The following is a 21,242-nucleotide window of genomic DNA, read 5'->3' on the forward strand; positions in this document are numbered from 1 at the left end:
CTGAGGTGTGACCCACCACCTCTGTAGTTGAGGCTGGCTTTTCTGATGCTCACAGTGCTGGCATTACAGGTCTGTGCCGTCACACCTAGACACCTTGAATTCAAACCTCACGAGACTGATCTTGGATTTTTCTTGTTGCCTACCCAGCACAGGGCCTGGTGTCATCTGTCAGGCAAGCCCCACCCCCCACTACTGAGCCACACCCCAGGGCTCAGGGCACCACAGAGCTTTATAACAGTTGTCTAGAACTCACTAACCTTTGTGTAAATGAAACAGTTTCTTCTTTCTCTCTGTCCCAGACCCTACTAACCACCATTCCCTTTCTACTTCTGTGGTTCTCTGCATAGCTTGTAACTGGAATCATGCAGTGTCTGGATCTCTCTCTCTACACACACACACACACACACACACACACACACACACACACGGTCTCCCTATATACTCTGCCTAAGGTCCTTAAAATCCATCATGTTGCATGTTGCAGAATGTCTTTGCTGAGACTAATAACACTGTATAGGATGTTTCTCCAGGTCCATTCACCTCCCCATAAATTTCTGTATTAGTCTCAATGATGATGTAATCTCTCTTCATTTAAACAGCCTCACACATTTCCATTCATTTTATATAAAACCCATGATTCTTGCTGTGGTCTCAAGGCTCTCACTCTCCACCATCCTGGCTACTTTACCCCCCACCCCCACCAGGTCTCACTGTGTGACCCTGGTTGACCTCAAGCTATCTACTTAGACCAGGCTGGCCTGGAATTCAGAGATCCTCCCGTCTCTGCCTTCTGGATTCTGAGATTAAAGATGTGTGCCACCTGATACTTTAGCTCTTGAATTGTTCTTCCCTGGCCTGATGTTCTCTGCCTAGAACATCCACCCTGCACGCAGATCACCCTTCTAATGTCATTCTGATCTTAACTATTCTGGTCTTAACTGCCAAATTGTAGCCCAGCTTTCCACACAGCTGGGAAGGTGGCATTTTAATGGTGAAGTGCTTGCCACCTCATGTGACACCTGGATTTGATTCCCATCACTCTAAGTAAAGGAAAGAAGAAGAAAGTCCTTCCATAGCTATCTAGCTCGAAATAACCCTCTGGTACTCTCCTGAGTATCTTGCTTTTAGTATTATTTACTTATTGGTGGAGTTTTGCTATTCAGTCATGGCTGAACTCAGTGCTAAACACACCCCGTGGCACCACCACTAGCTGGGCACACCTTTTTAATTTTTTTTTAACTGTTTCTCCTTATCACTACTGAGGACTTTTTCTTGGGGGGGTGGGTTTCAAGACAGGGTTTCTCTGTGTAGTCCAGGCTGTCTGGGAACTCGCTCTGTAGATCAGGCTGGCCTCGAACTCAGAGATCCATCTGCCTCTGCCTCCGGAGCATGAGGAGTAAACGCACACGCTGATGCCACCACTACCCTGGCAAGTATTTATGTTAATTCATCTGTGCATTTATTTCTAGTCTGTCTCTGGTACATTGTGAACTCAGAGAGAGCTAGGATCATTCTATATCCTAGTTCAAAGTTTGCTCTGGGGCTGGAGAGATGGCTCAGAGGTTAAGAGCATTGCCTGCTCTTCCAAAGGTCCTGAGTTCAATTCCCAGCAACCACATGGTGGCTCACAACCATCTGTAATGGGGTCTGGTGCCCTCTTCTGGCCATCAGGCATACACACAGACAGAATATTGTATACATAATAAATGAATATCTAAAAAAAAGTTTGCTCTGCTTCTGACCGACACACTGAGTGTTCTAAGACTCAAATGTTTTAAGACTAAACTACAAATGCCTCTCTTCAGTGGGTGTTCTGATTGTGGTGGCATTTGTATTCTGATGAAAGCAGGGGGATACTGTTTTGCAGGAGAAAGATAAATGGAGATTGGATAAAGTATTAAGCCTAGCAAAAGGAGCTTGCATTCCAGGTCAGATGGAGTTACATTATGAAACACTGCTTTAAAAAAAAGAAAAAAAGGAGTTTGCAACCTAAATTCATGTTTTTAAACTGCTAGTGTGTGGGGCACTGGGGGCGCATGCCTTTAATCCCAGCACTCAGGAGGTAGAGGCAGGAGGATCTCTGTGAGTTCGAGGCCAACCTGGTCTACAGAACTAGTGTTACACAGAGGATTCCCAGTCTCGGAAAAAAAATTGTTTTTATAGTTCCTTTTTTTAAAAAAAGTATGCCTTTTTATTGGTTGAATTCAATATTACTTAGCAAAAACACGCTACTTTTAAAAGTATAAACAAGTCTCAAAATGAAAGTATGCAAGTTATGTAAAAAGAATTTTCTAAGCATTCACCACCAGAGGGGGTATAGCTCAGTGGTAGAGCATTTGACTGCAGATCAAGAGGTCCCCGGTTCAAATCCGGGTGCCCCCTTAAAGGTGATAGATATTTTTCCTATATAATCCCATTGCAATACAAAAAATGTCGCCTACCCTTCAAAATTTCCCCATCAGAATGTTCCTGGCACTCCAAAATCGGCAATCCTCATGCACTTCTGACGTGGTGGGCTAGTGCTGGTCACATTTTTCTCTTCTTTTTTGGGGCCACAAGAGTGTTGAGGTGTGAAAGCAGTATTACTTTTACCTAGTTTATCTCCTGACTCAAAAGACAAAGGATGAATACAGATGCAGAATGTTTATATACTTTTTTAAGATGTGTTACAGCCAGGTGCGGCTGTATGTGCCTGTTACTCCCAGCCTTTGGTGGCAGTCAGAGACAGGAGGATCAGATTTCAAGGGAGTATAAGATTAGCCAGGGCCTGTATATCAAAATGAAGGCCAGCCTGGGCTCCATGACATCTGTAGGGAGGGGAGAAGAAAAGACATGATCAAAAGATATAAAAATGAGAACCTTCTTCACTGAGAAGTTGAGGCCTGAAAAGTACAATTTCGAGCCCAGTGCCTGGGAAGCTGGGAAGCGAGAAGCACTAGTCAGGTATTTCTTGGCTTTGCCCTGCAGCTCTGTTCTATCCCCCTTCCTGTTCAGCCCAGCAGAGAACCGCAGTGGGAACTGGGAGGCAAAAAATGCACGAGAGTATTCCCCTGGGGTCCTGGGATGACACAACCAGATTCCGTGTTTAAAATACCACAGCCGCACCCTGACCCAGGCAGCACGCCTCTGCACGTCTCTTTTGCCTTTTTTTGGGCAAAACCTAGTCGAGGAGGCTGCCTTTGATCCCCTCTTCTCACCCAGATTTCTTCCAGCACAGGTACCTTAAGCCAAACGCTCGGCGGATGAACACCTGTCCCCATTTTGAGGATTTGAAACCCGATGGCTTTGTAGGAACACTCCTGTGATCTTCAGAGTGGTCCTCGGGTCCCTGAGTGCCTTACCTGGAAAATCTGTCAAAGTTAACTGGCAAGGCCTCACCACTCCAGGTCTACACAATAGGAAACCGGGGATGTTTTAATGAGCCCTCCAGGTCATTCTGGAGCACGCCCGAGTTCGAAGACCACCGCATTAATTCATATTTCTTGGCTTTGGGATCCTACTCCTTGGCTCTGTAGAGAGCTGATGAGTTCGCATCTGCGGGTTTCACGTTCTGGAAGCGCTTTTACTCGGTCCACATCACCAAACAACAAGGAAGCTAGAGAAGAACATAGAATAATAAAGAGCACAGGATGAAAGAAACAGGAAAAAAAGAAAGCTTAGGTTGGAGAAGGGCTATGTCGGTGAGTTTCCCTCTTCTGACCTACCCCTTACCCTTACCCTCACGGGACACAGAACGCCAACCTCGGGAGTGACCTTGACTCCTGAACCCAAAGTGTGGAACCATCCAATCAAAACCCGCAAGGCTACCATGGGTAGAAACTACCACTCTGGCGCCAGTCAAACGAAGTCGCGCAACTTCTGTTCCTGACAGCTGAACATAAACACGCGGCATTCTTCTGCTGCGTACAAGGCAAAATGAAGGTTTTCTGCTTAGACTGTAAAATGAACAATAATATTAATCTCTTCTTTACACATTTTAACCCAGGATTGAATCAAGACCACATTTGAAATGATAAATATTTTTGTTTGGCTATTAAAGTGAGGAAAAGACTCCGAGGGGGCACCCGGATTTGAACCAGGGACCTCTTGATCTGCAGTCAAATGCTCTACCACTGAGCTATACCCCCGCGCCGCAACACAGCTTGGAGCAAATTCCTTTCAGTAGTAAGATACTGTTGTCGTTGCTACACGGATATTACGAGGGCAAGGGAAAAGAATGAAAGAGCAAAGGGGTCAAGCTAAAAGTAAAGGATGTCTGGATCCTAGGAACCCCAGGAATGCTGCAGTTCAGAGGCGTAGCGAGCGTGAACACCCGGACGCGCTGAGTCCAAAGGGAAAGGGGCAGGTACCAATGTAGGAGAAGACGTGGGCGGGAAGGGAACTAGCTGGGGCACGGGGCGGGGCAGGTGGGGTTCCCCGCAGGTTCACCCTGGGTACCCACTGGTATAAAGAAAGTCCCCGAATCTGGAGAATCCGTATCATCCCCACCCTTGTCTGGTGCGTGGGGTCGGCTCTCTCACGGGAGATCTGACTTTGCCGCAGTGGCGTACGTGTCTTCAACGGGGGAAGGGCCGTGGCCAGGGGCTGCAGTCAGTCGGGGAGCCTAGGGGCGCGGGAACCCAGGGACTTAGGGGCTTCAGCACCCACGTCCTGCAGCCCTCCCCGGAACCCGCCCCCACGCAGCCCCCACGTCGCCCGGGGAGCGCGCCTCGTCGCGCGCGCCCCTTTCCGCGTCCGAGGCGCGTCCCCGCCCCAGCCAGTGCAGCCCCTCCTCCCCACCGTGTTTATTAGGGGAAGGAGGGCGGAGGCGGAGGCCAGTTCCCCAGTTCCAGTCGCCGTCGCCTGCACAGTTGCAGCCACCGCCTCTCAACTGCTCGCCCAAGGAAAAGGGAACGCGCACGATCTCGGGCATCCCCGCCCCAGTCTTTCTCCGGAACCATGAACCCTAACTGCGCCCGGTGCGGCAAGATCGTGTATCCCACGGAGAAGGTGAACTGTCTGGATAAGGTGAGCTCCGGCACTCGGCGCCGCGGGCGAGGCAGTTCCAGTGCAGCTCTTAATCGGGGCAGGAAGGAGGGACGGGGTCCTTGTGGGCTCTTCCCTGTGATCCCCTGAGCAGGGAAAGAAGGTGGGAGGTGACTTGGGGTGCGGGCACAGACCCCAGTCTGGAACCCGGGAAATCCAAGCGAGGCGGTGGGCAGCCACCGCTGGAGAAGGGTGGGTGGGCTCTGTGTATTGGGGCTGAGAGGGCTGGGAGGGCGGGAGGGCATCAGGGAACCAGGATCGTTGGGGTGTGTGCTGGAGGTTAGAGGTGCAGTCCCGCCCCTCCGGGGCCGGGAGTGAGAGAGGAGACGGCCGCTCCCTTTCCCCGCGGCGCCCAGCGCCAAGTAGGCGGAAGCGCGGGGCGCTGGGGTGGGGGGGGGAGGGGGCTGCGGGGGCGGGGCGGAGGCTGGGGCCAGCACAACCCTCCGGGCTTGGGCTTTGGTAGTCCAGCTTCCTGGCCTGGAAGCTGGGTCGGGTCCATCGGCCAACGAGTGCCAATTGTGGTGAAAAGGACTTAGGGGCAGGACTGGAATCTCATTTTGAGACCCCCCTCTTTTGAACGACCTGCTGGACTGCCCCCCCTTGCCGGTTCCGTGGTTGGGGAACCCGCAGACCTTCTTCGTAGCTTTCCCAATCCCCAATTCAAATTGCAAGCCACTCTGGGTGCTGGGCAGCCCAGCAGGAGCTGGGCGGGGTTGGGTGCTGGGGTTGGGAGGGTTGGAGAGGACGCTTCTCCGAAATCTGAAATTGTGCTCAGCCTGGAGACCAGCTTGGAGAACAAAGAGCTAACTTTTCAGAGCTGGTTTCATCGATGGAGGGTGGGATTGGCTGACTTCTGGGGAAGCCAAGGAAAGGGGGATTTTTTTTTTTTTTTTTTTTTTAGCGTGGGGAGAGGGTAACCTTCTGGAAATTAGCTGTCCCCTAGGGGCTCTTACACGTCCCCAGCCCAGGCTGGACTCGTTCATCTGGTTGCCATTACACTTTTGCAAGGGGACTGAAGAGTAGATCTGGGTGTTTCCGGTATAGTTTGAGGTAGGACCCTTCTGCCTAAGGCAACTTGTTCCTTCTCTGTGTACCCTTCTACAGGGACACCTCTGTGGTTTGGCTCCTCATAGGTACATTGTATCTAGCTTCCCAGGCTGAATCGGAGTTTACCTATTCCCACCTTTGTGTCTGAACAGGCTATAGGCCGGCGCCTGAAAGAGGGGATCTAGTTTTGTTGAAAATGGATACTTCATTGGATACTGTGTCTCTCCTCTCCGTGCTAAGATTAGTTCATTCTGAGGAACCTTTGACCCCCAAGTTCAGGTTAGGAGGTGTGTGTGGGGGGGACTCGTTGTTCTGAAACATTTGAACTTTTTTTCTGGAGGAAAGTGACATGGGGTTTGCGAGACAGGAGGCTTGGAGGAGTTTATGGAAGGTGCCCACCTGCTCAGTCACTGTACTAGCCCCTGGAGGGTAGGGCTTGAGTTTGTTACTACTAGATTGAGACCCCCCCCCAAAAAAACCCCAAACCTCCAGAGATAAACTGTCCTTACATGAAGGTCTTTGCCGTTCCTGGCCAGGTATTTTGACCCCTGCATTTGCAGTTCCCTAGGCCATCAAGAGGCGATGAACGGTGAAAGGGATTGCTAGCCTGGGAAGTGGGGGACTTAGTTCTAGCTCCAGGTCTGTGCCCATGAGCTTTATGAATGGTTCCAGGCCTCCGTATTCCCTGTCACCAAATGTGTATTGATGATGTCATTGCCTTGGAGGTGAGCAGTGCAGGGAGTGTGGTCAAGGCTGTTCTCTCCTCTTTTCTGCCCAGTACTCCAGCCACACTCCTTGTAAAGACCTTCAGTGCTCTGTGTCACGGGGAAAGGGGCAGGGATCCTATGTGTCCCAGCTAGAAGAGGATACTTAAGTTGGGGTTGCCCTGGGAAGTGGGAGTGGGTGATTCCTTCCCGATTTTAGAACTTCCCCTAGCGGAAGTGACCCCGGACAGGCATCTGCCTCTCCCCTAACCCCTCCCCCCCCCCCCCCCCACACACACACACTGGAAAATCCTGCTGTCCCTTCTCTCCCTTCCGTGCCCTCCAGGCAGTAAGAACAGATGGGAGGAGAGTGCTGAACTGAGTCCTTGGGTTTGGGGAAAGCTCAGTCCCACAGGCCTGGGCGCCACTCAACTTCCCAAGGCTTCCTTTCTGCTCCACAGTTGGGAGAGTCAGGTGGGCTGGCCTGATTTCCTGGAGCAGGACTGGAGCAGGGCTGTGTCCTTGATGGCAGTCTTTCTCTTCCTTGAGCCTTATCGCTCAAAGGCAGAAGTGGGTAAACTTTCTCACCAAGGAAAGCCACTCTGTCCCCAACCGGTAGTACCGGTGCAGAGATTGGATAGATAGGTAGTACCCGTGATGGTGTTTGAGGAAGGAGGGTGTCTGGGATTAGAGCAGGAAGGAGAGCCAGGGTGACCTCATTCATTTAGCAAATATTTATTGAGCACCTACTTTGTATCCAGTGACCTACACTGTTGAGAATCTGCCACATCTTTCTCTCACTTTCTGTCTCCCTCAGCTTCTGAAAACAAGCGGAGACAGGGGATTGGCCCACTGACAGCTGCTTTGGAATGGCCCAATAGAGAGGGCCTCCTGCCCTAAATGGCTGTCAGGCAAATGGGGGTGAGGTTCGAGGAAGGTAGCTCCGATAGATAGGCTATGAGCCCTATGAGCAAGTGTGTCCCGCCCTGCCTTTTGACATTGGGGCGAGACACTGTCATTACAAAGTTCTTGATAGCCGGGCGATGGTGGTGCACGCCTTTAATCCCAGCACTCGGGAGGCAGAGGCAGGCGGATCTCTGTGAGTTCGAGACCAGCCTGGTCTACAGAGCTAGTTCCAGGACAGGCTCCAAAGCCACAGAGAAACCCTGTCTCGAAAAAACCAAAAAAAAAAAAAAAAAAAACAAAAAAAACAAAAAAACAAAGTTCTTGATAGAGAAATATACAATGAAGTTGCTCAAATTGCAAAAAAAAAAAATTCTCATACTGTTTTAAGCAAGTTTACTGTTTTGTGTTGTGTTGTCACTTTCCCGATGACCTTCCCCACCCAGAGGGAGGAGGCTGATGGACAGTCAGTCTCCTTCCTTTTAGCTGAAGTTTTATCTTTTATTTTTTAGCCCTCCTATCTCAGCTCCCTAAATGATTATAGTCATGTGTTACTATGACTTGCAAAGTTTTTTTTTTTTTTTAAAGACGGGGTCTCATGTAGCCCAGGCTATCCTTGAACTCCCAAACCTCTTCTTGCTTCTACCTCCCAGGTGCTGGATGTCAGATGAATTCTGCCACCACACACAGTTTTTGCAGTGCTGAGTTGTGAATGCAGGATTTTATCTTTGAGGCCAGTAGTCTGGACTACATAGTGTATTCCTGGGCCAGACAGAGCTACGCAGTGAAACCCTGTCTGGGGAATGAGTGGTGGTCCTGGGACCCTGAGGGCTGTGGCTCAGGAAGCTTCAGGTTAACTAGAAAGGAACTGTAGAAGTGCTTTGGGTTTATAAGCTGGGGGCCGAGTTAGGCTGGAGGCCCAAGCCTGGGTGCTGCTGGTGTTGTGACCCTAACTCTAGGCTACAGGAAGGGAGGAGTCTCATACTCCAGCCCTGAGTCACTGTCACCCTAGGGAACAGGTGACAGGCTGCAGGTACAGGGACCTGAATGAAGCTCCTCTGCCCTCCTCTACAGTCTTGGAGCCACAGGGTCTGGCTCCAGAGAGTGGGATGCTTGTGGGGGCTTCTGTCCCCACTGGCCTGCTTGTCTTTCTGTGGAATCACCATCCTACACAGCATTTCTGACAGGACGGGAAGGGAGGTTGTCCTGGCGCCTGGGGTCTGACTGAGCAGCATCACCTGTGACAAGGGACACCTTTGGAGCACTATGTCCCCAGGTGTGTCACAGATCCCGGGAGCACATGCTCAAAGCCTGTCCCAACCTTGCAAACGGTCACTCTGGCTGTGAACTAAGGCTCCTAGGCCCTCTTGGGATAGTACCATTTTCTTCTCTTAGCGTCCTTCCCCCATACCCGACAAGAGACGGGATGAAGTTTCTCTCATTCTGGAGTTGGTTCATCAGCATTATTGAATGAATGGCCATTTCCTGCCTCCCCAAAGCAGTGGCCTTTTGATTCTCCTACAGTCCCTGGGGGAGATAATTGTTGTGTCCCTGCTTTACAGATGTGGAGTTAGTTCTCCCTTGGTGAGTCACCCAGCAGATCCTCAAAAGAGTTTCTTTTACTCTTCTCCTGAGCAGCCCAACAAAGGACAGATAACCACTCTCCCTTGTCCCAGACTGATGTATCAGATTGAGAACACTGGATCCCTTAGGATCTCTAGGGGTAAACCGCTAACGGGAGCAAACTCTTGGGGGCAGCCTGGAGTCTCCTGAGGGAACCCTAGGCCAGGTGTTGCTCTTCCTCCCAGGGCTTGGCTTTAGGGTGAGGGCCTGGCCATCTGCCAGAGATCTCTTTCCTGATCCAGAGTCTGACAGGAGGTGGCCTTGGAGGTCCCTAGCCCTAGGACAGTGTATTCCTGCCTACCGTGTGAAAGTGGGTCATGGTCTGGATTCTGCAGAATGTTTTTCCTGGCAGGCCCCTGCGGGGATGGGGGAGGCAGGGGCCCAGGCAGGGGCCTGCAGGCAGAGGCGCAGACTGGCTGGTGACAGAGCTGGGGCAATCTGCCAATGCCTCCCAGTCAGGGGAATCTATGGGGGAAGGACCACCCTGTTGTGATTTTTCTGGGGGTTTTTATGTTGGGGTTCTGTGACACCAACCCCCAAACAGTAAAGATTCTGAAAGTTACCGAGGGTGGGGAAGGAGACAGTGACTGTAGGGTGGACCCAGGTGGGGGGTGGGACCAAGCTCAGACCAGCCGACCCTTTACTTCCAGACATACAGCTGGCTTTCTTCCCAAAGAGTCGTTTCCCACATTGTCTTGCTAACATTCCCTGTTAGATTTTTTCCCCCCTTTGGGTCCCCTTGATAGGAAAAATGTCCCAATAGAGGACGATTGCCCCCAGAAATAACCCTGGTGTCTGGATGAAGTGTGCTGAGGTTTGGGGGCGGAGTCCCAGCGACTGAGCTTCCTTTCTTCCGGCCCCTCCTCCAAGTGTGTCGAAACTCTCACAGTTTGGGAAACGTGTTCTAAAAAGGACTTTGCCGGAGTCCTTTGACAGATGCCTGGGAGTCAGACCTACCGTTCGCTCAGGCACTTTCTGAGGTCTCCCTGGCCCCTCCCTGGCCTCTGGTTACCTCCTTTGGGGATCGGGAGTGTCTCCATTGACTGCTGAGACAGGCAGATACAAGCAGCCAGATGCCCAGCCAGCCTAGATTCTGGAATGGAGTCTCTCTGCTTGGTTCCCCCCACCCCCAAACCACCCTGGATTAGTCTTACTGGCTCCGTTCTAGAACTCTGGGTCTACCGGGCTTGCTCCTCTGTCCCACGTACACATGAGCTCTAGTTGGGCTGTGTGAACGCCTCCAGTGTCCAGCACCTGCACGGAAGAAGGAGGTGCCAGGTGCTTTGCTGGGGGCAGGTGGTTTCTCATGAATCTTTAACAGTCCCAGGAGGACTGACTATATCGTATTCTGCAGACAGGAAGTAGAATCTGACTCCCAGGTGCGGTGTGGACAGGAGTGAGGCCAAGGTCATCCAGCTCTCTGGGTGGGGTGGTGACGTGGACACACCTGGAGTCTAGCTGCAGGACTTTAAGACAAAGCTCTCTTCTGTCCCTGCAGGGTGTCTCCCACCCTTCTCCAGATGGGGGTGGGAGAGGCGGCACTGGACAGGATGTGGGTGTGGCTGTGGCACTTGGGACTCCTCTAGTTGGGATCTTTTGGGAAGTGAGAGCCAGCTGAGCTGGAGCATCCTGGAGGGTAGCTTAAGAGGGTCAGCCGCTTAGATGGAGGATAGGTGTGCCCTGGTCTGGGCTTTGTGCCACTGCCTGGGCTTTCTTCTCCAGGCTTGGTAACAGAGGACATGCTCCTTCCCAGTGTGCTGCTTAGCAACGGAGTGCCGCTTTGCATAATCAATGAGGCCCATCCAATTCTGGCCTGAAGTGGTCTGGGGAAGTGGAGATGGCCTTTCTGGGGGCTGCTACCTCCTTCATGACTGGGTTTCTCCCCCCACCCCCGCCCCTTACTCTCGGATCTGATCTACTCGCTGTCCAGACAGCTAAGTAATTGCCTGGTGGGACCTGATGGGGGGAGGGGCGTGTCAGCCGCCGGAGCCCGGAGCCCATGACCTGAAATGGCCCTGTTCACCAGGTGGTGTGTTTGGTTTTTTTTTTTTATTTGTTTGCTTTTTTGTTGTTTTTTTTAAAGGCAGGGTTTCTCGGTGTAGCCCTGAGACTGTTCTGGAACTTTCCACTCTGTAGACCAGGCTGGCCTGGAATTCAGAGATCTTCTGCCTCTTGAGTCCCGGGGATTAAAGATGCGCACCCCCACCCAGCTTCCCCAGGTGTTCCTACAGCCTTGGGCATGGGTCCTACCTGGGTGGAGAACTTGAGTGCCCGTGCCTAGGGAAGTCCTGCTGTCTAACAATCACGTCTCCCTTCTGTTCCCGCCCAGTTCTGGCATAAAGCATGCTTTCACTGCGAGATCTGCAAGATGACCCTGAACATGAAGAACTACAAGGGCTACGAGAAGAAGCCCTACTGCAATGCGTGAGTTTCAGGGGAACACAGGCGTTTTCCGGGCACATGACTTCCCTCCCAAGCTCTCCTTTCCCCTCTGATAGCCCAAGGTGACATTGTAGCACTTGCACACCCTACTTGATAGATTGTGATCACATTGTCCCTTCATAGCAGAGTGTTCTGTCCCCATTTTACGGATGAGAAAACAGGCGCGCGCGGGGCAGGAGGGGACTTTCCCAGGATCATCTGGCAAGGCTAACGTGAGGCTGGCTTGTAGACCGCCTCTGGGCTGTAAAGCCAGTGGGCTGCTTCCATTGTACCCTGTTGTGCAAAGGGCACGGCAGGGATTAAGAGGCCTGTTCTATGCCTGCTGCATTGTATCCAGGCTTGGGAGTGTGAGTCTCCCCTTGGCTTTTTCTCATTGGGTGGTTCTTTTCTCTATTGTCCCTTCTAGAAGGTTCTATAGACCTCTTGCTTCTTTTCTTTGTTTTTGAGAATACAAAAACATAAAAGATTTGTTCATTTATTTTATGTATATGAATGTTTTACCTGCATATATGTACGATACCACTTGTGTGCCTGGTATACATGGAGACCAGAAGAGGGCATTAGATCCTCTGGAACTGGAGTTATAGATGGTTGTGAGCCTCTATGTGGGTGCTGCAAACTGAACCCAGGCCCTCTGCAAAAGCAGCCAGTGATCTTAAACACTGAGCCACCTCTTTAGTCCCCTTATCATTATTGAGATGGAGAAGGATGTGGCCTGACACTGTCCTTTATTCTGAGAGTTGCTAGCTTGGGTTCTGTTCCTTATATAGAATCCTGTATTGTGGGCCAACTGGATGCAGGGCTTGGGGAGAGAGGCCACTGTCTACCACCCTAGAGGGACACCATCCAGGAGGAGATAGGGTTGAAAATCTGTCTCTAAGGGGACTCATGAGTAGCAGATGCAACCTCGGCGTTAGGTCCAGAGCGGGTGCAGTAGCTGACCTCAAGTGACCTCAGGTGACCTCAGGCCACTTGCAAGGGCTGGGCTTTGAGGTAGGTGGCAAGATCCGTAATCAATTAAGTTTCTGTACTCGTTTGTCTCACATAGTCCAGGCTAGTCTAGTCTCATTTGTAGCTGAGGATAGATAACCTTAAACTCCTCCACGCCTTCCCCTCCAGATGTGTGGGTTTCTAAACACCCTTCACCATGACCAGCTGGTCTCCTAATTGAATTCTCCTTAGCCAAAGTTTACCCGAAGGGAAACTGGAGACTTGTCTCTTTGAGGATAGACCATATGCCCCAAGACCTTGGGGGCTTGAACGCTCACCAGACACTTGTTGCCTGCCCTCTGCTGTATGCCAACCTGTCACAGGTGCTGGGAACCTGATTTCTGATAAAATCTCAAACTCAAGAGGCAGCATGACCATTGTTCCTTCTAAAGGCCCAGGCCATGGTGGATTTGAGTAGAGGAAGGCCCACAGATTTTTTGGCCCCTTAGTTCTCCTGATTTCTATGGCTCCTTGGCCTACCCAGCCCCCCAGCCCTCCCAGCCCCAAGGGAAATGGGACATTCTTTGAATTCTTAAGGGCTCACACAAACCCTGATTCTCTGCCACTTCCTCCCTCCTTTGGGGAGTGGGGTGGGGTTCAGAAAAACCAGGGCACTTAACTCTTTGGGTGCTGGACTGCTTCAGACTGGTCTGCCAGGCTCCTTTGCGGGCATCTTCTGGGCGGGCCTCCACTTCCCAGAAGTCTGACTGAGCTTCTGTGAGCCCAGGCTGTAGCTCTCCGCTCTCTTCTCTAGAGAGTTTACTTGCTGCCCGGTGAGCTCTGGAGAGACAATGCTTTCTATCAGAATGTCCGTAGCCCTGGTACCGGAGTTCTAATTTAGTCTTCTTGGGGGAGACGGGCAGCAAAAAGGAGAGGAGGAGAGCCTGAAGACTTTGGGGTTCTGGGAGAAGCAGGAGCTGAAGTCTTCCCTGCTTGGCCAGTCACCAGTCCTATCCCCTTCCTGACATTTGGCTAGGGAACAGATTGGTATCTCTCCTAACTTTGGCCCTATACAGGTGACCTTTGACCTCTGGCCCAGTGGGTGTTTGCTGGAAAGGACCTGCACTGAGTCGTGTGTGTTGGCATGCCTGCATGCTTGTGTGTGTGCTGGCATGCGTACATGCTTGTGTGTGTGCTGGCATGCTGGCATGCTTGTGTGTGTGCTGGCATGCGTACATGCTTGTGTGTGTGCTGGCATTCTGGCATGTTTGTGTGTGTGCTGGCATGCGTACATGCTTGTGTGTGTATTGGCATGCCTGCATGCTTGTGTGTGTGCTGGCATGCGTACATGCTTGTGTGTGTGCTGGCATGCTGGCATGCTTGTGTGTGTGTCTCAGCTGTGCTGCACTTCATCCCAGCTGCATCAGCCTCTTGGCTGCTGCACCCTGCTGGCTTTGTGTCTGCTGTCTGCTGAGCTCCTTGTCCCTGGCCAAACACAGATAGGTGGCCCCTGCACCTGTCTGAACTAGGGCTTCCCCTGCCCTAGACCAGATTCCTGCTGTGTGCAAGGCCCTGGGTCAAATGGTCACTTTATTCTCTCCCATTTCCAGCTGACTCTGAGCCCATGTACATTCAGGTTCCTGAATCTCAGGGCTTCTGGGAACTAGTTCCCTCCTGCACGCTGCCGCCGGACTCCTTTCGGTCCTGGGTGTGTCCGTGGACCCCAGGGTAGGCCTCCTGTTGCAGGGTGCTACTCCCCTCCACCAGACTAAGCCTGGCTAGGGTGGGGACACACAGGACCAGGTGACGTCTCTTGGCACTTTGCCAAGGCTCTAGGCCACCCAGGGAGTGTGGGCTGAATCTGGTGTGCAGGGAATTTCTGTGTGCTGCCTATTCCTGGCTAGTGTCAGCCTGGGGGCAGCTTAGGCTCCTGTGGAAGACGAGGAAATGAGGGAAGAAAGCCGCGCGTCCCTTCTGCCTTTCTTAGAAAGTGACTGAAGAGTGGAAAGGGCTCTATTTCTCTCCTTGCAGCGATGTGTTTGAGGTCGAGGCAGCGGCATGGACACAGGCTAGTGCTTGCAACCAGCCTGCCTGGTGTGGTGAGCCACAGTCATGCAGTTACACACTGTCCTGGAGTGGCCCTGCACTCTCCGCTGGGCACCCTCTGGGCTCCCACTGAGATTCCTGCAAGTCAGCTATTCACTGGGGGGTGGGGGTGGGGCACACTCCTACCTGTACAGCAGCCCAAGGTGCCTGCTCACCTGTTCTTTCAGGAAGCTTCCAGGTGGGTGGAGTGGGCCCGCTTTGTTGGCTAGAGAAATATTTATGCCCTGGATTATTTGCTTTGTAAATTGGATCATCATTGTCATCATTATCATCGGAACCCTGGCTCCTGCAAACCTTTTTCCTCCCGCTGGTTCTATGCAAAGAAGCCACAGAGTGTGGAGGTCAGGGCTGGGGTTGGGGTGACAATGGGAACTAATTGCCTTGGGGACCTGCAGGCCGGCTTGTAGGCTAGGAAAGGAAGTGAGACCTCCGTAGAACCTTCCCCCTCAGAGTGACCGCAGAAATCTGGGTTCCTGATTCAGTTTACCTGAACTGTGGGGTGAGGGGCTAAGTTGAGAAGAGTGGAGATGTCCTTCCTGCTGGGGACTGTGACTCTACCCGTTTCCAGGGTCGAAACTGGCAGTAGAATCCAGTCACTCTATTCTAGCATCCGGATCCCAATCCCAGTGTGCATGAAACAGTCTCAGGTAGCCCAGGCTGGCCTTAAGCTGTGTAGCCAAGGATGACCTCGAACTCTGTGTGAGAGAGAGAGAGAGAGAGAGAGAGAGAGAGAGAGAGAGAGAGAGGAAGATGTGCAGGTCTGAGTGCCCGCAATCACATGCCAGTGCACTCGGGTAGAGCTTGATGGGTGCAGGAGTGGGTTCTCTCTTTCCGCATGGGGTCCTATGCCTCGCTATGATGGCCCTGGGTTGGGGGCATTGGTGGCATCTCAGGCTTGCCTACCTCCCCCAAATTATCTGCTTCGTACTGGAAAAATTGAATCAAATATGTTGGGGAGTTGGGAGAAACAGGGGTGAGGGGTGTGTGTGGTATATTTGGGGTGAAGGAGGCCGGCAGAAACAGGGAGACAGAGTGTCAAATGCAGCCATCAAGCCACACTCTCTGCCACACTCCCCCTCACGTAGACAGTCAGGGCCTTAAGGAATCATGGGGACCACTCTCTCTCCCAAAGCCCCGTTTTTATTGATAAGGAATTTGAGGCCCAATATGTCCACGCCTTACTTAGCTTGGCACAGTTTTTTCTCTTTAAGAGAAAAGTATGGCCATTGTTTAAAGTTGTTAGTGAATGAAAAAAGAATGGAAAGGATGCAGGGTTTCACTCTGTCCGCAAAGCCTGAGCTCTTTCTCCAGGCTACCCCTCATCTTCTTGATTGCTCACTTGGACCCTCTGGCCAAACAATGCCTCCTTGTTTCTTTCCTACCCCTAACACTTCAGTCCTGTAGGCTGGGGTGTGGGGATGTGGGGGTGGGAGGGTAGCTGGTAAGAATCAGGGCTAATGGAACCCGCCCTCTCTGCCTGCTTATGGGCAGTGTTCCCAGCAGGGGCTTTGTGGGGAGCCAGAGGCCGGATGTTAAGGCCATTTTCTTCTCTCCTTCCTTTTTTTTTTAAAATATTTATTTATTCATTATGTATACAATTTTCTGTCTGTGTGTATGTCTGCAGGCCAGAAGGCACCAGACCTCATTACAGATAGTTGTGAGCCACCATGTGGTTGCTGGGAATTGAACTCAGGACCTTTGGAAGAGCAGGCAATGCTCTTAACCGCTGAGCCATCTCTCCAGTCCCCTCCTTCCTTTTGATAGAAACCAAAGTTCCTTGTATTCTGCTGATGTATTTTTTACTCCTCTCTTTGAACACAAAGCTGTGGTTTTTGAAGAAGTCCCAGCCTAGAAGGGATGATGCTCCCTGCAAAAATGGGGAGCTGGGCATTGAGAGTCTGTAGCCTGTCCTTGTTCAGTCTCTGGGATACAACTCTTGCCCACGCTGTCCCACACACCCCTTGTCATCTTGGAGCAGCTTCACGATGTTTTCCTGCCGTGGAAGAGTGTCTTAGGTCCTCGTTGCCTGAGATGGAGGCCACTTCTGATGCTTTGGGTCGTTGTCGTCTCAAGGGTTTCAAAGGTCAGACTGGGAAATAGGCTGGGCCTGAAGGGTGAAACAGTGTTTGGCAGCCACCTTGCCTATGATAGCTTTCACAGAGCTCTGGGAGCTGGAGCCGGACCAGAACCATCTGCCCTAACAGGTCTGCATGCCCTCAGCTGGCCAGGCAGCTGTAGGGCAGAGGACAGTACACCAAACTAAGTCTCTCTCCTCAACTCCAAGCCTCGGTTTGTATGCAAAGTTGTCATCCAGGTGATGCCTGCCCTTTCCAGCCTCGTTGGGTATTTGAGGAGGGTTGTGCACCTGACAGCCCGTGGAGGAGCTGAGCTGTGAACTTGTTGTCGTGGAGGAGCTGAGCTGTGAACTTGTGGCGTCTGTGTCTATGCCTCCCCATTCCCGCCCCCAAACAAGCTGCCCAGCTCCCCAACTACCTTCTGGATACCACAGGCTTTTCCTGCTTTCATCTTCCTGGATGCCAGGTAGCTTCCTTGTCCCTCCCAACCCAGCTTCCTGTCCTATTGGCCTCTCTATGTGTCATTTCTCCCACCTCCCACCTCCGCCAGAGCTGTCATAGGCAAAGACAGGTCTGTGGCTCGCGAAGGCACCACAGTCTCTGGGAATGATTGATAAGGGGCTAGCCCAGGAAGGGACAAAGCAGCTGTGCTCTATGGCCTCAGCTCTGCCTCTGTACCTTTACACTGCCTCTCATTTTGTTTTTGTTGTAGCCTGGAGATGTGGCTGGGGTGGGAGGGTCTTGTGGTCTTCCACACTGGTGTGCTTCTGTCTCATCCCTACTCCCTGAATCTGAAGGTGAAAGGTGACTTCACCCCGGGTCGGAGAAGGAGGAGAAAAGTAGAATCCTAGCAATGGTTTCTGGAAGGTCGTTTGGAGTCCTCTTCAAAGACCTCCATATTGGGGGAGGGGCTGCGCTGGGGCTCTGGTGTCCTGCATTCTAGAAACAAACCTGAGCACAGCTGTCTACAAGAAACCAGCCCAGGCCCCTTGGGCATCTTCTGGGTTGAGGATACTCTTGCCGTCTGTCTTCCCCTGCCCCCATACCCCATAGACCTCTCTCTCCCTCCTTCCTCTCTCCCTTTCTCTGCTCTCCTGCCTGGAGCTGAGGATGAGGTTGCCATGGGAACCTGAAGCACAGGAGCTAGCAGGAGAAGGGAAAGGCAGGGTTGGGGGCTGTGGGGAGGGGACTGGGCTAACCCATCAGGAGGAATGCAGTGGCACCCTTGTGGAGCCCTGGGGTTGGGTGTAGCCGCCCACTGGACTGTCTGGAGCTCCTTAATCCGCTAGCAGTCCTTTCCTGTCCCTAGCACTCCGGAATCCACATGTAGGCCCCCCCATTAATATTCCTGCTCTAGGGGGTGGCTACAAAGAGGTGATGAAGTACCCCCAATCCCATCCAGAGCGAAGGATTTGGTGCTTGTTGGAGGGGCTCCTGGGATCTTCTGATGGGGTACAGGGTGTAGCAGAGGGACAGGGTGAGTGGAGGAGCCATGGGAACATGGAGGGTCCACAGCTGCCAGCTCCATGTCCAGGAAATGCTTTTCAGTTCAGAGGACACACCTATGTGTTAATCACTCCCGAGGAGGCTGCTGTGTGTACGGGAAGCTGCAGAACTAGGGAGGGGGTGTGACTGTCTGCACGTGTCTGGTTATCCCTGGGCCGATGGAGATGGCTTTCTGCCTTAAGTCTGTGCATGTGGTCAAAGGAGAACAATGCGCAGGGTTGTGGGTGGGCTTCTGTGTCTGTGTGCTTGTTGGGTTCCTGCCTTCTCTCTCCAGGCCGCCTCCACTCTGCCCCGCAGGAAGAGAATGCTAGCTGGTTCTCAGACTTGACCCCTCCCAGCTGGCCAGAGCTGCCTGGATCCTGGATCCCCTATTTCTGCTCTATGCATCTCTGCTGACAGATGCCCCACTCACCCTGGTTTGTGTCCCACTTCCCTTCAGAGTGGGCCCAGTTTGTGTGGCGGGTCCTTTCTGCAGTCTTATCTCCCAGGCTCTCAGGACCCAGACAGCTCACTTCTGTTCACGTCTCGTCTCTAGGAACAGAATCCTGCTTGATCCTCCTGGCCCTGGGCAGGAGCAGGAATTTTTGGATGGGCTCCTGAGCTGTGGGTGGCCTGGCTGCAAGGCACTGGGCCAGACCTGGGGGTGGGACCTTGCCTTTGCCTGCCTTTATCCACAGCCATGCCAGCTGCCAGCTGTGGGCACCTGTGTTTGCTTTTCCCATCATCTCCCTCCTCTGGCTAACTGGGATGGATGGCCAGGACCCACATGGGCATCACCTAGGCCTAGAACAGTGACATCAGCAAGGGGGTGAAGATGGTCACTTAGAAACGGAGCCCGTCACTGTGTCCCTTCTAGACTGTGCCCCTTCTAGACACACCTTCTTTGGTTGTCCTCTCTATCCAGAGTGGCCCAGGGGCATGTCATATTTTGGTACAGGTGACTGGAGAACATGCTGGGTTTGGCTAAAGCATCCAGCATGCGGTAATTCATGACCTGCTGTGAGCATGTCGGCCAGCCTGCATAGGTCATACCTAGAAAAAGGCCCCACTGGGCCATCTGTCCCTTTCTTACCTGGTGTTTGGCTGCCTGTGAGTCAGGGGGTCTGTACTGGTCACTGCTGTGATACGTGCACTCACCCAGAGCTAAATACGTCCAAGTCAGACTTGTCAATACAGTTCTTGCTTGGAGCAGCCACCCACCAGTCCCTGAGATGGGTGAGGTCCATGTGGACCCTACCTATCACATTCCAGCACCAGACACAGATCATGGCCCGTCAGCATCTCACTGTGACACAGGAGGTTGTGGAGGAGTTCTCTAGTCATGACCCAGCTTCAACACCTGGCGTGACACTTGTTCTTTCGAGTATTTGTTGAGCTTCAACCGCTGTTCTGGAAAGCTTAGATCAATCAATAGACAAGTGATCAAAAACCCTGTCCTCCCTTCGTGGAGAACTGGAGCAGAGAGTGGCGGTGTGATGAACGCATGAACTCAGACCGCTGAGTGGCAAGCACCAGTACCACACACTGTTACCTCTGTCAGTAAGGACATTTTCCTTCAGGTTCTTGCAGGCTGGCTTCTGGGCCACCTCTAAGGGACCGTTTTCTCAGGGTCAGACTTCTGACCCATTTCTGTGTGTTTGGGCTATACTGTTCAGCCTCTCTAGCCTCTGCTCTGTCAGAGGACAGTGACAGCAGTTCATGAAGTAACAGCGAGTTTGATAAACTAACTCACATAAGCCCCGAGCGCAGGACAATATTAACAGCTGTTACCTGTCACTGGAGTGTGACTAGCCACAAGCCGATCTTCCCAGCTACCCTGTGATTTGGACGCTATCAGCCCCTTGAAACACCATATTGGACACGTATTCTCTCTCTCTCTCTCTCTGTCTCTCTCTCTCTCTCTGTTTCTCTCTCTCTGTCTCTCTCTCTGTCTCTCGTTTTCCAGACAGGGTCTCTGTGTAGCCCTGGCTGTCCTGTAACTCACTCTGTAGACCAGGCTGGCCTGGAACTCACAGAGATCCTCCTGCCTCTGCCTCCCGAGTGCTGGGACTAAAAGCGTGTGTCTCCACCACCCGGCACTTGCATTCTTTTAGCGCACCAGTTGAGAGTTCTGACAGGGAGCCTTCTGGGTATTTGGTATTCACTTTTCCTTCAGTCCTGATCCTGTGCCCATCTGCACAGCTGACTAGGCTCCTCCTGGGTGACCTCTCCCTGGGATCCTCTATGGGAGACTCCAAGGCATGGATTACCTGAAACAAGGGTAATCAGAAACCCTTAGAAGCCTTCCTGTGGCTCTGGACAGTTCAGTCGGCCAGTCAGTCACTCGGGCCTGCTGTGTCTTGCCCACTCAGCTAGCCTAGGCCGTGTCTGGGAAGTTCCTGACTCCCTTCAGCGGGCAGGGGTTGTTCAAGGGTTGGAAAACCCAGAGTGAGTGATGTCCGATCTTCTTTTTTGTCCGGCAGACACTACCCCAAGCAGTCCTTCACCATGGTGGCTGACACTCCGGAAAACCTCCGCCTCAAGCAACAGAGTGAGCTGCAGAGTCAGGTGAGGGGCGGGCACTCTGTGGCTGGGAGAAGGGGAGGGCCTGTGTAACCGGATTGGGCAAGGGCTCCTGTGGTCTCTGTGAGGCCTGAGATGCTGAAATCCTGGGCCCTGCTGACTTCCCACCCCCACCTTTCCTCAGTTACTTCACACTTCCTGACTTCTGTGGGGTGGGGGGTGGGGGGCGGTGGGGAGGGATGGATACTGTCTACCTACCTGAAGTTGGTTGGAGAAATGTGGGCGTCTGTTTGACTTTGCTAGGGTTCCTACAGCCCGCCTTATCCAGGAAGCTGTCCTCTGCCTGCCTCTCCGTTCACACCTGGCACAGAAGGGCTTG

At 52.4% G+C, this 21,242-nt stretch overlaps 1 protein-coding gene and 2 non-coding genes across 4 annotated transcripts in view; 2 read left to right on the top strand and 1 right to left on the bottom strand.

The window, feature by feature from the left end:
* The first annotated feature begins 2,310 nt into the window (after positions 1–2,310).
* On the top strand, positions 2,311–2,382 carry Trnac-gca. The gene has a single exon. It is a non-coding gene; the product is annotated as a tRNA-Cys (tRNA).
* Positions 2,383–4,055: 1,673 nt separating this feature from the next.
* Positions 4,056–4,127, bottom strand: Trnac-gca. The gene has a single exon. It is a non-coding gene; the product is annotated as a tRNA-Cys (tRNA).
* A 655-nt stretch (positions 4,128–4,782) lies between these two features.
* LOC121442440 (LIM and SH3 domain protein 1) overlaps positions 4,783–21,242 on the top strand; it is a 39,150-nt gene continuing 22,690 nt past the window's right edge. Inside the window, exons 1-3 of one of the 2 annotated variants that reach the window (XM_041644005.1) lie at positions 4,783–5,007; positions 11,632–11,726; positions 20,824–20,908. In XM_041644005.1, coding sequence (XP_041499939.1) covers positions 4,939–5,007; positions 11,632–11,726; positions 20,824–20,908 — 249 coding nt within the window. In that variant the 5' untranslated portion in view covers positions 4,783–4,938. Of the gene's footprint in view, positions 5,008–11,631; positions 11,727–20,823; positions 20,909–21,242 lie in introns of those variants that run through there. The other variant, XM_041644006.1, reaches the window with a different exon arrangement.

Source organism: Microtus oregoni, unplaced genomic scaffold (assembly GCF_018167655.1).
Source record: "Microtus oregoni isolate MIOR12 unplaced genomic scaffold, Mior012 000091F_ref0000469, whole genome shotgun sequence".
Taxonomy (NCBI): domain Eukaryota; kingdom Metazoa; phylum Chordata; class Mammalia; order Rodentia; family Cricetidae; genus Microtus; species Microtus oregoni.